At 33.7% G+C, this 16,709-nt stretch overlaps 1 protein-coding gene across 3 annotated transcripts in view; it reads left to right on the top strand.

Moving 5' to 3' along the window:
- The window catches only part of KIF2A (kinesin family member 2A), a 75,784-nt gene that overhangs the window by 45,444 nt on the left and 13,631 nt on the right, over positions 1-16,709 (top strand). For 2 of the 3 annotated variants that reach the window (XM_080803395.1, XM_080803396.1), the window contains exons 5-16: positions 1,822-1,944; positions 2,515-2,615; positions 4,517-4,612; positions 6,102-6,156; positions 6,540-6,702; positions 9,568-9,658; positions 9,787-9,850; positions 10,665-10,756; positions 11,118-11,260; positions 11,628-11,832; positions 12,992-13,102; positions 14,152-14,219. In XM_080803395.1, the coding sequence (XP_080659521.1) occupies positions 1,822-1,944; positions 2,515-2,615; positions 4,517-4,612; positions 6,102-6,156; positions 6,540-6,702; positions 9,568-9,658; positions 9,787-9,850; positions 10,665-10,756; positions 11,118-11,260; positions 11,628-11,832; positions 12,992-13,102; positions 14,152-14,219 (1,312 nt within the window). The remainder of the gene's footprint in view (positions 1-1,821; positions 1,945-2,514; positions 2,616-4,516; positions 4,613-6,101; positions 6,157-6,539; positions 6,703-9,567; positions 9,659-9,786; positions 9,851-10,664; positions 10,757-11,117; positions 11,261-11,627; positions 11,833-12,991; positions 13,103-14,151; positions 14,220-16,709) is intronic. The other variant, XM_080803397.1, reaches the window with a different exon arrangement.

The raw sequence follows: 16,709 nt of genomic DNA, 5'->3' as shown, positions 1-16,709 counted from the left end.
ACCTTTTTCTATTAATTTTGTCTATTAACTTTCTAGTATGGCCCCAACAAGGTAAATCAAAAGTGAATATTACCATTGACATTACTATTGATTTAAACTTTATATGGCTAATTTGAAGATTGGTATCTTCTTGATTTCCTAATATAGTGAATAAAGGGGTGCCTGGGCAGCTCGGTCAGTTAAGTTTCTGTATTCGGCCCAGGTCAAGATCCTGGGGTCCTGGGATTGAGCCCCACATTGGGCTCCTTGCTCAGTGGGGAGCCTGCTTCTCCACCTATTTCTCCGCCTGCTTCTCTCTCTCTCCCCTGGCCCTCCCTTGGCTCACGCACTCTCTCTCTCTCTTTCTCAAATAATTAAAATCTTGAAAAAAAAGTGAGTAATACAAAAAATTATTTATAAAGGTAAGTGATGAATATGAAACTCTGTTACATGCAATTTTTGATTACTCTCCTTTACCCAATAACTTTGTAGATTTGAGAAGAGTATCATGAGAAAGAAAGGAATGGGGCAGTAGTCAGTTGATTGAGTTCACAAGAGTTATTAATCTAATCCCATTTTACCTGACTTTCTGGCTAACGGTCTTCCCAAAAGATTCACGACTTGGTAATCAGCTAAAGAAAAATTGAACAGGTACAATTTATAGTTAATTGCATGTTTTCCCTGTATTTTCAGTAAGGAAATGTGAAGCACAGTTAATTTCTTTTTTACCCTTCAGCAATTCAGAATTGATGTTTCTGGTGGTGATGTTTCTCTGTATGTGGGGGTGGGGGGACAGGACAGGCGTAGGTATTAGAAGAGAGATTGGAGGTGGAGGGAAAGTCCTGCACCTTAAACACTATCCTTCCTTTGAATCTTGTGAAACTATATATTGCTTTGTAAAATGTGGTGTTTATATTTTATATTTATCTTTTCACTTTTATAACATACATTGGGAAATATTTGCATGTTTGAGGAGCAAAGAGCGGGATTTGGAATTACAGGGTGGATTGAAGGAGTGTTTTTTTCCTTTATGTACTTGAGAATGGTATAAATTTTTCAAAATGACAGTGCATTTAAACTTAAAATTTCTATTTTGTACACTTAAATGTATATTTTGGGGGGCCTTTTAAGATTTATTTATTCTTTTTAGAGAAAGGGAGAGCTCAAGTGGGCAGAGGCAGAGTGGGGGGAGAGAGAAAGAATCCTTGAGCAGACTCCCTGCTGAACATGGAGCTGGACTCAAGGCTCTATTTCAGGACCCTGAGATCATGACCTGAGCTGAAATTAAGAGCCAGCCACTCAGCTGACTGAGCCACTCAGGCGCCCCTGCACACTTATATTTTTTAAATGATTATTAAAGGTCAGGCTTTGCTTTGCTTTTTTTTTTAAAAGATTTTATTTATTTATCTGACAGAGAGAAAGTAGGCAGGGGGTGGGAGAAGCAGGCTCCCCGCTGAGCAGAGAGCCTGATGCAGGGCTCCATCCCAGGACCCTGAGATCATAACCTGAGCTGAAGGCAGAGGTTTAACCCACTGAGCCACCCAGGTGCCCCTTGGCTTTGCTTTTTTGCATAAGTTATTCAGATTGAGTTTTGTAGTTAAAATTAGCTTGGTGAAGTCTAAGTCTCTGCACGCATTACCTTGAAAACCTCTTGGCTTGTTAGTTGATTGAACAGAATTGATCGTTACATATTCTGTTTTTACCCACATAAGTAGAACTCATAAGTATCATAAGTATACAACTCATAAGTATCAGTTCTTTTGAGATATCTCTGTTCCTTTACTAGGGTTCACCTTTACTGATTTTCTGTTCTGAATTTAAAAAATTTCATTTCACTTGCAGTGGTTGGTTCTGCACGTGCACGGCCTAGTCAGCTTCCTGAGCAGTCTTCCTCTGCACAACAGAATGGTAGTGTTTCAGATATATCTCCAGTTCAAGCTGCAAAAAAGGAATTTGGACCCCCTTGTATGTAAATCATGTATCAAGGATTCAGTCATTCTAGGCATACATGTATTCTCTCTTGGTCATCCTTAGAAGTCCCCAAATGGTAAAGGGTCTAATTATAAGTTGATTGCAGATTTCATTTTACCACTGTGGAAAAATGTTTTTTCTTGTTAGTTTAGTCTGTTAATTGGGTTTTGAAATGTATATTTTGAAGAAGATTTATAAATACAAAATTACAACAACTTTCCACTTACTTTGAATTTGAAATTCTATTCAGATGATAATTTGACAGATGTTATGGAAGAATTTTACGCTTCTCGATCCTTTCCAATTCATACAACTGTGATTGTAAACCAAGAGATGACATGTATCAGTATGTTAAAGTCATTTTTCTTGACTGCTATCTGTATATTGTCCTGTTCCTGGTTTTGTTAAAGCAGCTCATAAGTTCACATAATTGTTAAAGGCATGCCTTGTCACTGTGTACCATTTTTTGGGTGTATGTGGTGAAATTATACATAACATTTTTGTGTGTAAGTACAGTACTGTAAATAAGAAGGTCTACTTCAACAGCTCATCTTTTTCTTTTAGCACGTAGAAAATCTAATTGTGTGAAAGAAGTAGAAAAATTACAAGAAAAACGAGAAAAAAGGAGACTACAGCAGCAAGAACTTAGAGAAAAAAGAGCCCAGGTTTGTAACAGAAACACTTTGTTTATGCATGAACTGAAGATGTAGATGGTGTCAGTGAAAGTGATTTGAAAGTAGTTGAAGCATTCAATTAAAGATTTCAATATAGTTCCTTTAGTTGAGATCTAAACTGATAATGAAAAATGATATGAACCTTTGAAATTACTTTACTGTAACAGACTTTTACTACATGTGCTTTTCATGTTTTAGTGGATGTGTTAGCCCTAACATTTGTTCCATTTTGAATAATAATTTGTTGTGTTACAATTCTAATGCAGCCATTATACCTTTCAAGAATAGTAAGACTGACTTTGTAAAAAGATCTAAAATATATTCAGAAGAATATCTAGTTAACGTAGTTGATTATAAAGTAGACAGTTACACTATAAATTTTATTATTGTTTTTCCATAGTTAGTAAATTCAGCATATCACAATGAAAGGGAAGATTCTTTCTGTTTCAGTATGCTAGATATTAAAAGCGTGTCTCTGCGGTGCCTCTCATGTTCCCTTTAGATGGTAACAAAACTGTTTACTAACAATGAAAAAATTATACAGAAGACTGGTCTTTTATCTCTTTATAGGTCTTCACCTATTAGAAATTATGTTTCTTTACGTATAATTTCTAGTGTGTTTGTATTATATCTATTATATTCTTAGAACTTGTTTCTCTATTAAAACATGAGGATTATTTCTTTATTTAGAAGTATATTCAAATGCCCTTAATCATAAAGATGTTGTGTTTTGGAATTATGAAACCAGTATAAAATTCAACTTGAATAAATCAGGTTATATCTTAAAGTGATCTGAGATGGCCAGTTGGGTTTCGAAATCAGTAAAACACAATACAGATAGATCTACTGATACTTAGCACCAATGCCACCTGGTGTTTCCTGTGGGAACCTCATAATATTTTCATATCTCTTTGTTATCTCTTAATTTTAACTTTACATTCACTTTTTCCATTGACATAGTTGGTGTTATTTCCTAAAAGAAAGTTAATTGAAAGTAAGTTTCAGTAACAGTTTTGAAATTTATATTCATAGCAAATCTGTACATGGTGCAGGAAGAAAGTCTGGCTTCTTAGAATGTTTAATAATTTATTACTCATGGCTAAGAGAGACGGTTAACTATTGTTACATGGGTCTTAATCTGAATTTTCTCAGCTTTGAAGCAGAAAAGTGAAATGCGGACAACATTCTAGCATTCAGTAATTTGAATTTTAAAGATTTCAAAAATTATCTTGTCTTTTGATTCCTTTAAGTCCTGTCCACTTGAGGTGGTTTTACTGTGCCTTAGGTTTTTAAATTTTTTAAAAGAATCAACCAGAACAGGAAATGAACATAAACGAATCCATGTTTCTGTTTTGCTGGAACACTGGATTAAGCGTGGCGAAGAAAAACCTGATTAAATGAATTTTTGTAGAATTTCAGTTTTTCTAGAGCTCTTTATTGATTTTTATGATGACCACTATTTTTCTCTTGATTCATTTTCTAGGTTGATCAAGTTGTATGTGTAACAGATGAACTTTTGAAATAATTCAAGAGTGGCTTTATTTACTTATTTTTTAAAAAGATTTTATTTATTTATTTGACAGAGATCACAAGTAGGCAGAAAGGCAGGCAGAGAGAGAGGGGGAAGCAGGGTCCCCGGGTGGCTTCAGTGGGTTAAGCCTCTGCCTTTGGCTCAGGTCATGATTTCAGGGTCCTGGGATCGAGCCCCACATCAGGCTCTATGCTTAGTGGGGAGCCTGCTTCCCCCTCTCTCCCTGCTCTCTCTCTGCCTGTCTCTACCTACTTGTGATGTCTGTCTGTCAAATAAATAAATAAAATTTTTAAAAAAAACATGCAACAATATCCATTTTTGTAATGATAATAAATAGTGAATTTTCTTTGTCTCCCTATAGGATGTTGATGCTACAAACCCAAATTATGAAATTATGTGTATGATCAGAGACTTTAGAGGAAGTTTGGATTATAGACCATTAACAACAGCAGATCCTGTAAGATTCTTTGTAAACTATTGTTCTGGAATTTTTTTATGCTATTAAAAAAAAATATTCAGTGCCCACTTAATACTGGATTTAGCTGTGTAGTTTCTTTCTTTATGAGTGTATATTCCTCATGTTTTAAGGTGAATATCAAGAATTCATTCACACTTACGCTTATCTCCCATAATTTGGTTAATCAGACATGCTTCCCACGGAGATGTTCTTTTCAAAGCAAAGACTCTCTGTCCTTGGTAGAGCAGAACAACAGTTTAAGGAATGATGTCAGAAGACCCATTCTTCTTTCTGACCATCACTGAAAATTTTATCCCAGTTCCAAGCCTATTTCCTCTTTGATTTGGCCTATAGATGCCACTGTCATACAAATTTACTATTAGTTAATTTGATATTTTAAAATAAATGTTAGTCTAGCTTTTAGTGGTTATTGAGGACTATACTAGACCAGAAATCTAGTGCTTGAAAAGTATTCTGCTTTCCTATTACTCAGCTACTTTCCTCTTGAAGAATGAGAATTTTTTGGACAGGGAATAGTTTGTGAGTAATTGATACTTAAGAAAAATAATATCTGACCTCGCATGTACAGAATACCCTGGGTACATAAAATACATTTGTGTCAAGCCGAAGTATTGTTAGGATTTCAGAGAGTTGTTTTTCATAACACTTTTGTGTATATTGTAGTCCTTGCTTACCCCTACCTGTGTTTAATCTACTACATCTGAATTCATAGCTGAGGACGGTAATTGGCAAACTTTTTTTTAAAAGCCCCTAATAGTAAATATTTTTGGCTTTGTGAACCATATGGTCTTCATCACAACTACTCAGTTTTGCCTTTGTACTATGAAAGCAGCCATAGACGGTATGTGAACAAATGAGTACAACTGTCTCGGTAAAACTTCATAAAAGTGGTAGTGGGCTGGATTAGGTCTACAGACCCTGCTTTGCCAATCCCTGTGTTATATATTTATTATTAAAAGGGAAGTATTAAGAGAATAAATTTTATGAAAAATATTTATGTGTAAGAATTGGCTATTATAAAATTATTGGGAGTTATTTTGCTCACTAATAATCTGAGAATTGCATTTCTTGCTATTAGTTATCTTTGTCAACACCTTTCCCTTTAATCAACCTCACAGTACACCACTTGGTAGGAAATTTTGCTTTTGTTATGTGCAGTGTATATGGAAGTAAGGCAGCTTCTTAATGTGAACCTTATGCTACTAATAGGAACAGTAGTGCCCTCTACAAAGTTATTTCCTAATTATTTACCAAATAAGAAAATGAGTAATTTTCAGTTATGCTCAGAATTTTAGAAATCATTGTCTTTGAACTATTAAAATTCATACATACTAATTTGATTTTTAAGCTTATTTATCCTATTTATGATACGCATAAATTTCTAAAATGTCTATAGAAAATATTGCATAACTGGCCTTTCAGTTTCATATAACACGATAAATATTGAAACAAAATACTTTATTTCTAGATTGATGAACATAGAATATGCGTTTGTGTAAGAAAACGACCACTCAATAAAAAAGGTATGATGCTTTTTGAACTCTTAATAAGAGGTTGATTTTGTCCAGTTGGTATTTATTTTAATGATAGCAGAAATTAAATTAGTTTGGAAGAGTTAAATATAAATCATTTTATTTGTTACATAATCATTATGCAGATTTCTTTGTTAGATTTGCTGATTTGTTACTGCTCTATGAATCATTGCCATTTCTGGTTCTTGCTTTACAGAAATTTTGATAATTTTTTTACTTGGTTGTTCAAATATGTCTTCTTGAATGGCATATTTATGAAATATTTATATTTATAGAAATTAATACTTCTATTAAAATTTTTATCACTTTGAAAAAATTATTACATCCAAATGCTATGAAAATTACTGGGCATTGATTTTCATTTATTCTTTTAGAAACTCAAATGAAAGATCTTGATGTAATCACAATCCCTAGTAAAGATGTTGTGATGGTACATGAACCAAAACAAAAAGTAGATTTAACAAGGTACCTAGAAAACCAAACATTTCGTTTTGATTATGCCTTTGATGACTCAGCTCCTAATGAAATGGTTTACAGGTAGGTAAATTTGTTTTAAATAACATTTTGTTCTTATACTGTGTATTTATCACTACCCTGAACCTTGTGTTGATCTTGGCATATCTCTCCAAAAGTACAATATGCTCTTTTATTCTGAATTTAAACAAAAGTTATGTCATAAACACAATAATCAGTATTGCTACTTGTTCCCTTTAATTCTCCCCCCAAATCATAGTTTTTATTACTAATATGTATCTCATGCGCTATATATTATATATCCCATTTATTAGATATATATTTATATATGGATAGGAAATTTCTGGAAAATGTAGGCGTTTTCTGTAGTTCTAGCAATGTGATGTGATTAGAGGGGACTTTGACTTTTTGCTTTTTAATCTCTGTATTAGTAAAGAAATTTGGAATATTTGTTATATATCACTCGTTAAGTTTTCTAAATCTTTATTTCACATGTTACCACCATTTAAGGCAAAAAAAAAAGTTCTGTAAACCTACTTGCACTTGCCTAATTTTTATCATCTTTAAGCATTGGAATAGTTGTAATACATGAAATATTCAATGTATAAACAACTCAAAATTATAAGTTTAACACATTGATATCCCAAAGTTGTATGCTAAATTTAGATTTTCATACATAGTTTGTAAACATTGCTGTCTAATTAATTATAACAGTTCAGTTTTAACAGCAGTGCTATTTCAATCTATTTAGAACTGTCTTGGCAATTACTTGAATGCTTTTTCATTGACTTTTCATTTTATAAATATGGCTGGAAAACAGAAAATTAAATGGTCAATAAGAGTCCTGAGAATTGAAGTTTTATTAATGAGATATTTTTTAGATCAACTCCATTGGGCTTAAGCCAGTAAACTGGGAATTCAGTTGTAAAAAAAGAGGAGAAAATTAAAGAATATGTGAATGCTAAATGGTATTATGAAGAATTTGTTTTAAAAGGGAACTATTAATATAAATTGTGTATTTTTACCGGAGAAGAGAGCCCTTTTCCCCCACCTCTCCTTTTCTTCTTCCACTCCTGCTTCATAAAATATGTCTGTTTGACTTTATAATTATAAGGTATGTTTCTCTGAATATGCTAGATTTAGTAAACATTCTGTTTTACCTTATATATATGCTTCTTAATTTTACCGGTATTGATGCTATCCCCTTTATTTACCTTTGAGGGAATGCGAGTTAGGCCTTTTTTTGTCTAATCACTCTGTAGACTCATTCACTACAATTTTTTTTTTTTTAAGATTTTGTTTATTTATATGAGAGAGAGAGTGAGAAAGAGCATGAGAGAGGGGAGAAGGTCAGAGGGAGAAGCAGACTCCCTGTGGAGCTGGGAGCCTGACGTGGGACTCTATCCCGGGATTCTAGGATCATGACCTGAGCTGAAGGCAGTTGCCCAACCAACTGAGCCACCCATACACCCTCATTTACTACCTCTATTTGACCACTGTTTCCTGCTCCTTCTGTTCTGTACCTTTTTCAATTGTTCCTTAAAAAAAAATTCAGCAGAACTGTATAAAGTGTTCCACATACATTATTTTTTTAAAAGATTTTTTATTTTTGTTTGACACAGAGAGAGAGCGCGCACACAAATAGGCAGGCAGAGAGAGAGGGGGAAGCAGAGAGCCCAATGTGGGGCTCGATCCCAGGACCCCGAGGTCATGACCAGAGCAGAAGGCAGAGGCTTAACCCACTGAGCCACCCAGGTGCCCCATACACATTATTTTGAAGCCAATATGAAAAAAGATTTGTTTCCCATTACGCTTTCTAGAGCTCTGCTCAATGAAGTATTTCTATAATTTTAACTCTAGCTGTGATTACAATAACAGGTTTGAAAAATAATTCAAAACCATATTTTTGCAACCTTCTCCTGAACTGAAACTATCAACTCCAGTGTTTTATATGTATAATTTATATTTACTTAGCTACATTCAAGGAAATCGTGTCACTTTTCTACTTGGGTAGATGGCCTTAAGATAATGTTTTTATAGTTTTTTTTTTTTTTTCTCTCGAGATTGTCACTCTTTTGATTTGATTTCTGTTAAAACTTTTAATCCTGGTGGTGTGGGTTTTTGTATGTTTGATTGGTTTTGTTGGTTTTCACTGTAGAAACCTTACTTGTCTTGCCTAGTATTACATTGTTTTGTTGTTATTTTTAAAACTTTAATATTGGGGCGCCTGGGTGGCTCAGTGGGTTAAAGCCTCTGCCTTTGGCTCAGGTCATGATCCCAGGGTCCTGGGATCGAGCCCCACATCGGGCTCTCTGCTCCGTGGAGAGCCTGCTTCCTCCTCTCTCTCCCTGCCTGCCTCTCTTGCCTACTTGTAATCTGTCTGTCAAATAAATAAATAAAATCTTTAAAACTTTAATATTGTCTTGTATATACACATGTCTTAGCTCAGTTACTGTCTTTTTCTTTCTCTCTTTTTTGGGGGGGCCCATTGTGACCATCGTTTATTATGGAATTACTTGAAATTATGCTTTAAAGAGCTGTAAGCAACTTTAGGATAAGGTTATTTAAAAACTGTAACAAATCAGTGGGCTCAACTGTAGTCTGACAGTTGAGCCCACTGATTTGTTAAAAATATTGGTATGGAGGCACCTGGGTGCCTCAGTTGGTTAAGCAGCTGCCTTCGGCTCAGTTCATGATCCCAGGTTCCTGGGATTGAGCCCCGCATGGGGCTCCCTGCTCGGCAGAGAGCCTGCTTCTCCCTCTCCCTCTGCCTGCTACTCTGCCTACTTGTACTCTCTGTTTCTGTGTCAAATAAATAAAACCTTAAAAAAAATTGGTATGACTTTTGTTTATTAATAAGGCTTAGTATTTTATTTACTTAATTTAAATATTGATGGCACATTCTGACTAGTGCATTTTATTTTTAAGGTTTACAGCTAGACCACTAGTGGAAACTATATTTGAAAGGGGAATGGCTACATGCTTTGCTTATGGGCAGACTGGAAGTGGAAAAACTCATGTGAGTAATTCATTAATTACATCCTCCTATGCAGCTTGTTTATTTTCCCTATGGCTTAATTCTAAGACCTAAATTCTTAAGATTTATTCCTGAATAATGTCTATTATTATTTGTTTTTTAACATGTAGACTATGGGAGGTGACTTTTCAGGAAAGAATCAAGATTGTTCTAAAGGAATTTATGCATTAGCAGGTAACTGTCTTTTTTGCATATCATTTATAATGTTTTTGAATATTGCTCAGTTGGCTTTGAAATAAAACTTGGAAATATAGTTCAGGACTTTCAGGATAACCATAAAGTTAAACTTGGTGTATATTATGTCAGTTTTAGGTTGTCAGACTGCTTGAAAAGAATTGTGAGAATTAGCTTTTGGAACAGGAATCTTGATTTTATTTGTATTATTTTAATCTGACATATTATTGGAGCTTAGTATTTGTTGAAACTTACTAGTATTTGTTGTCGAATAGGTAATGTATGAAAAGTTTCTGTCTGGTATGGTTATGGGAATAACCTTGCTATGACCATCCATAATTTTATGTTATTTATGTGAATAAATAGCATTCTTTTATTGAATATGAGAGTGACATCTATATTTAAGTGTAAAAAAACTATTACTATTTTTTTGTAAAATTAGTGTTCACTTTAGTCTTCATTTTTTTTTATTGATACTGTCATTCTAGGTAAAGATTAATTGATTCCTCTAAATAGAGAAAATTTGAATTGCTTTTTAAAGATAGTATTTGTAGGGTGCCTGGGTGGCTCAGTCAGTAAAGCATCTGCTCATGTTGTGATCCCGGGGTGCTGGGATTGAGCCCCGTATCAGGCTCCCTGCTCAGCAGGGAGTTTGCTTCTCCCGCGCCTTCTGCCCCTGTCCCCTGTTCATGTTCTCTCTCTTGCTCCCTCTCTCTCTCTCAAATAAAATGAGTAAAATCTTAAAAAAAAAAAAAAAAAAAAGATAGTATTTGTAACATCTTAACACATTTTCTCCACATGGAATTCTTGACAGCTCGGGATGTCTTTTTAATGTTAAAGAAGCCAAACTATAAGAAGTTAGAACTTCAAGTATATGCAACCTTTTTTGAAATTTATAGTGGAAAGGTAAGTGGAAACTTAAAAAGCAAACAAACTGATTTTTTTGGGAGGATGTTAAGTTGTGGTTTAATATATTTATAACATGAAATTTAACACTTTACCCATTTTTTTGTGTACACGTTCACTGGCATTAACTACATGTTGTGCAACCATTTCCACCACATATTTTTATATGTGTTAGACTATTATGTTAGCATTTTTTTAAGATTTTAGGAAATTCCCTTTGAAAGTCTCAACTTCAATATTGAGCATTATTATTCAAGTTATTCTAATTTTCTAAGATAATTTTTATAGGACTCTGATTCATTTTTATAGAACGGAGTCTTTTTCTTTAAAGCTAGTTTACCAATTTTTTTTTTTTAAATAGGTGTTTGACTTGCTAAACAGGAAAACAAAATTAAGAGTACTAGAAGATGGAAAACAACAGGTTCAAGTGGTGGGATTACAGGAACGGGAGGTCAAATGTGTTGAAGATGTACTGAAACTCATTGACATAGGCAACAGTTGCAGGTAAATTTCATTTTAAGTAAGAGAAACTTAATTTCTTAATCAGTTTTAGATAATTTGGGTATTTAAACAAAACAGAGGTATTAATGCATTTTCGTAGTAAAAATTTGAGTATAAAAACTTCTACTGTTATGTGTTACTGAGTGATATCTACTATATTGATAATCATACTGCAAATATACTCAAAGTGTGCCAGATTAAAGTGTATGAATCTGGTATGTTGAAGTGTTTTAAGTCAGATTGTCTCTTTTGTATTTAAATGATGAAAACTGGATAGTTTTTGAAGGTTTATTTGATGGAAAATGTGGTTTACAATATAAAAACTGGCGTATTTTTGGTATCTAAAATAACCTTAATCACATTGTTGTAGAACATCCGGTCAAACATCTGCAAATGCACATTCATCTCGGAGCCATGCAGTGTTTCAGATTATTCTTAGAAGGAAAGGAAAACTACATGGCAAATTTTCTCTCATTGATTTGGCTGGAAATGAACGAGGAGCTGATACTTCCAGTGCAGACAGGCAAACCAGGCTTGAAGGTGCTGAAATTAATAAAAGCCTTTTAGCACTCAAGGTAAATAACATGTATTTAATTGTGAAAGATCTTTTGCTTTTGACATTAATTTTGTTTAGAGTAGCTACAAATCATAGCAAATGTAGCATTTAGTAAGGAAGAGAGGTTTGTTTATGTTTACAGTTGTTGATTTATAATATACCCAGGAATTTTCTTTACACATACTCATTTTTTTTTTAAAGTGAAAAAAAGATCGAAGATTCTACAGGGCTTTAACTAGTATAATTATCGTAGGGGAAGATCAGGAATCCCAAAACTCAGCTAAGAAATACTGTCTCAGAAAAATGTGGAATGGCTTTCAGAAAGTTAGGAGGACAATATTCTATCCCTTCCTTGAATAGAAAAAGAAGGATCAGGGGCGCCTGGGTGGCTCATTTGGTTAAGCATCTGCCTTCAGCTCAGGTCATGATCCCGGAGTCCTGGGATCAAGCCCTGCATCTGGCTCCCTGCTCAGTGGGAAACCTACTTCTCCCTCTCATTCTCGCCCCCTGCTTGTGTTCCCTCTCTCGCTCTGTTAAATAAACAAACAAACAAATAAATAAAATCTTTTGGAAAACAGAATCTTTTAAAAATGTTAAAAAAAAAAAAGGAAATGAAGGATTGGCAAGGTTACAAGAAAACATTCTGTGTTTTTTCTTTTGTCATGCCAATTTCAAAGTTTAGCTTTTTTTTTTTTTTAAAGATTATTTATTTATTTATTTATTTGACAGACAGAGACCACAAATAGGCAGAGAGGCAGGCAGAGAGAGAGGGGGAAGCAGGCTCCCTGCTGAGCAGAGAGCCCAATGCGGGGCTCGATCCCAGGACCCTGAGACCATGACCTGAGCCGAAGGCAGAGGCTTAACCCACTGAGCCACCCAGGTGCCCCTCAAAGTTTAGCTTTTTATCCTTCTATCTGTTACATCTAAATTCTAGTTAGAGTCTCTAGAAGAGTCTTTTGTAATAAGTATTTTGTTGTTGTTGTTACTGTTTTTAATTTCATTTTCTTGAATTAGCTTTATATAACCATCTTTACTATGCTCTAAACCTGTTAGTAGGATTTCCAGAGCCAATCAGATCTTAAATGTTAGGGTTATAATAAAAGGTCTTTTAAATATGTTAGATAAGATTACTTGTTATAAGGAGCCTAATCTCTGAAACTTGCTTTCTTAATTTTCAGGAGTGCATCAGAGCCTTAGGTAGAAATAAACCTCATACTCCTTTCAGAGCAAGTAAGCTCACTCAGGTGTTAAGAGATTCATTCATAGGTGAAAATTCTCGTACCTGCATGGTAAGTTTATGTTTGTTTGTTTGTTTTGTTTTAACCCTGAATAGTGAATAACTCACAATATCTATGGAAAGATTATAATGCACATTAATAACAGTCATTTAAATCCTTCTGTTGTGAGAGATACAATGGTACTTAAGATGTGGTCCCTTCCAGTCTGATAGAGAGGATTATATTGCACTTATAATGCATTCTACTATTTCCAACATCTGAGTCTTCTTGAGGTTGGTCTTCATTGATTTTTATTCTCCTTGAGTATGGTTCACGCTTTTCTTTTTCTTTGTATGTCTAGTAAAATTGGTTTATATAATTTTTTTTGTTTATATAATTTTTATTATGAATAAATACTTAGACACTCTGAATTCTCTTATGTTCTAAAGATTATTGATTGTTGTTGTTTTAGCAAGAAGTGCACTTAACTTATTTCAAACTCCTGTCTTCCCTGCTTTGGGCAGCAGATAAAATTGAAAACTGTTCTTTTAGACTCAGCTGTTACTTGGAGTAAGCCTTATGTATGCCTGGTTCAGGAGTCAGCCAGAGATTCGGGCGGTTTATATGTACAATTTTTGGTTGTCACGATTACCTCCCTACATGATTATCTCTCTTCTGGGACAAACCTCACTTTCTAGCTGCTTTAGTTGCTACCTTCAAATTCTGTCCTTTAGTTTAACCAGTGAAATTCCAGTTTTCTAGTGAAGTTTCAGTTACCCTGTGTGACAGCAGTGGGGCTTGCCCTTAAACAAAAAAATTGTTGTATTGGGTGGGGAAGGGGTAGTGGAAACTCTCAGTGCTCTTCTCTCCTGGGTGTTGACATCCATTTTCTGTCCGATTTAAATCATTTTCTGGTGCTTTCAGAGAGTTGTTTATATTTTATGTGACTTACAATTATTATTTGATTGTGGGTGTAATATTGCAAATTATCTTGGAGTTTAGATACCACAAATGTTTATTTTAAATAACCATTTTAAGATTAGATCTTAATGAGCAATATGTTGATAAGACCGTCTTCATCATTTATAACATTTTCTTTACCTTTGCATCTTCTCCTTCAGATTGCCACAATCTCTCCAGGAATGGCATCCTGTGAAAATACTCTTAATACATTAAGATATGCAAATAGGTATGCAAACTAGTTATTCAGTTTGAAGTTTGAAGGGAGTAGAGCAGTGTTTACTTTGACTTACTATCTGATAGGGTAACTTTTATTATTTTTTTCTAATTTAAAAAATGTTTTGCATGTTATTAAGATGATATGTAGAGTCATTTGGTCAAGTTCTGAAAATAAATGGAAATGTGTTGCATAATTTGGAAAGAGATTTAGATCTTTAGTAGAATTGGTCTTTCTATCCTAGAACATGATTACATTTTTCTGTTTCACCAAGTTATATTTCATATTTTTTTACTGCATTTAAATCATGTAAATTTTTCTTAATAGGAAAGTCTAAATGAGTATAAGGGGACCAATCTGTATTTCTTAAATTGTTTTATCTATATGCTAAAAATTATTTCTGATAATACTAAATGCTGTATGTGGGAAATCTAGGGTTTGAATAAGTAATGATAGCACTTTTTTTTCTGGTGTTCTATATGAGTTACATTTTACTACTCATTGTCACTAGTGTTAGATAATTTAATGGACAGTGATGTTATTACAAATAAAGGACAAAAAGTATTATAGACTTAAAATAATTTATTCCTTAGAGTCATGAAATGCCTTTGGAACTTCACATTGTGATAGATTTATATTTGTTCCAAAAATTATTCCTGTTGCTCGTTTTGAAAAAATGACTTTGTAGTTTTAAATTTCTCTTATCACATACTGCATTTGTGATTCTCATTGTTAGCTATCAAAGTCCTCTTTGTATTCCATTTCTACTGTGGACATTCCCTTAATTTTACTGAATACAGTATTTGTCCTGTTTAATTGCTATGGAAATTTTATGTTTATTCTTTTTTTTTAAAACAGGGAATACATATGTGTACAGAGAAGTACTGAAAACATTAAGTGAATAATCTAATAAATATTTATACAGTGTAAATTCTGTCATCAGATTGGGAAATAGAACATTTCTGCCTCTCTAGAAAGCTCCCCATATGTCCCCTCCTGATGACAAATCCTGAATAACATGTCCAAATCCATTAATCTCTACCCCAAGGTAGATGTTGTCTTGACTTCTGTGGCATAATTTTCTTGGTTTTCTCTTTCTCTCTTTTTAAAAACAGTTTTGCCACCTATGAATGTATCCCTGAACAACATAGGTAGCTGTATTTGAACTTTCCATAAATGGGGTCATACTCTTTTTTTCTGTTGTGACTTGATTTTGTTTCAACTGAAGAGATTTTTTTTTTAATCATAGTAAAAACCGTTGGAAAGTATAAGCCTTTGACATTTTGCAAAAAGACATTAAAATAACTTCTTTATAAATATAATGGAACTTTATTTCTAAATTTAATCCTTTTTAAACTTAGAATTTTGGGCTCTGAGCTGCAAACATTTATGGTACTTTTAATTTTTATAATGAACATTTTTGGTATGTGGGGTTTTTATCATTAAAGTGCTTCTCTTCCAATTGTTAATGGGAGAGAGAAGCAACAGCTTAGTATAGCAGAATATTGCCATGTTATAGAATTAAAACAAAACCCCTCCGTGTGTTCAGACTTCTAACTGCAACAGAATCTACCTAATGCGAACATACTCTTATCTGGCCATTCCCCTAGTTCATTTAGGTCCAAGTAAATGTTTTAATTTATTATCATGTAATGTAATTTATCTGCAATGTGATTAACCATCTGGGACAAATAATTCTGTCTTTTCTTTGCACACCTCTAGAAATAAAGATTTCCAAACTCCCCTGATAGCTCATTTGAGGAATATAATTCCTGCATATAGTATTTAGCGTTTGAGTTAGACAGAAGCCCTTGGAATAGAGGAAAATATTAGCCCATTAGGGATGGATAGGTTATCTAAATTAGAAGATTCTGATAGAATCCTAAATGGAGTTGGGAGTAAAAAGAATCACATCATTGTTAGAAATTTAGATTTTGTCAGTCTGTATGGTAAATAAGCTTTCCAAAGTGACTATAAAGGATGAAGGGCAGCTGAATCCAGTATTGAACCTGTGAGAGCAGACATTACCAATAGGTCAAAGAAAGACTGTAAGTAGAAGAAATAAATTGGTTTGATCTACATGAAATTATTAGTTTGATCTGTATGACTATCTGTGACCCAACAAAATAGTAATTTCGTTCAGATTAAATCTAAAAGAAGTAGTGAGAAAAACATGCTCAGTATATTGGATGTTTAGTAACATAGTGTTTGTACTCATAGCTAGGTTTGAACCTCACTTATTCTCATTGAATGAACTTGGGTAAGGTACTTTATGGCTCTGAACCGATTTCTCATCTGTAAAGTGGTAAAAATAATATCACAGGATTGTTGTAAGATTTATATAATATAATGCCTAAAATATACAATCATAATACCTAACATGTAGGAAATACATAATAAATACTGTTTACTGTATTTATGTACTGTTTACTGTATTTATGTATGGGATGTCTCCAAAAGGAACACAGGGAATCACAAAGAGGTGTCAGAAAAGCCATAATT

This window comes from Martes martes (genome assembly GCF_963455335.1).
Source record: "Martes martes genome assembly, chromosome: 5".
NCBI lineage: Eukaryota > Metazoa > Chordata > Mammalia > Carnivora > Mustelidae > Martes > Martes martes.
Note: the sequence above shows the minus strand (reverse complement) of the source record. Positions and strands in the feature narration are given on the sequence as shown.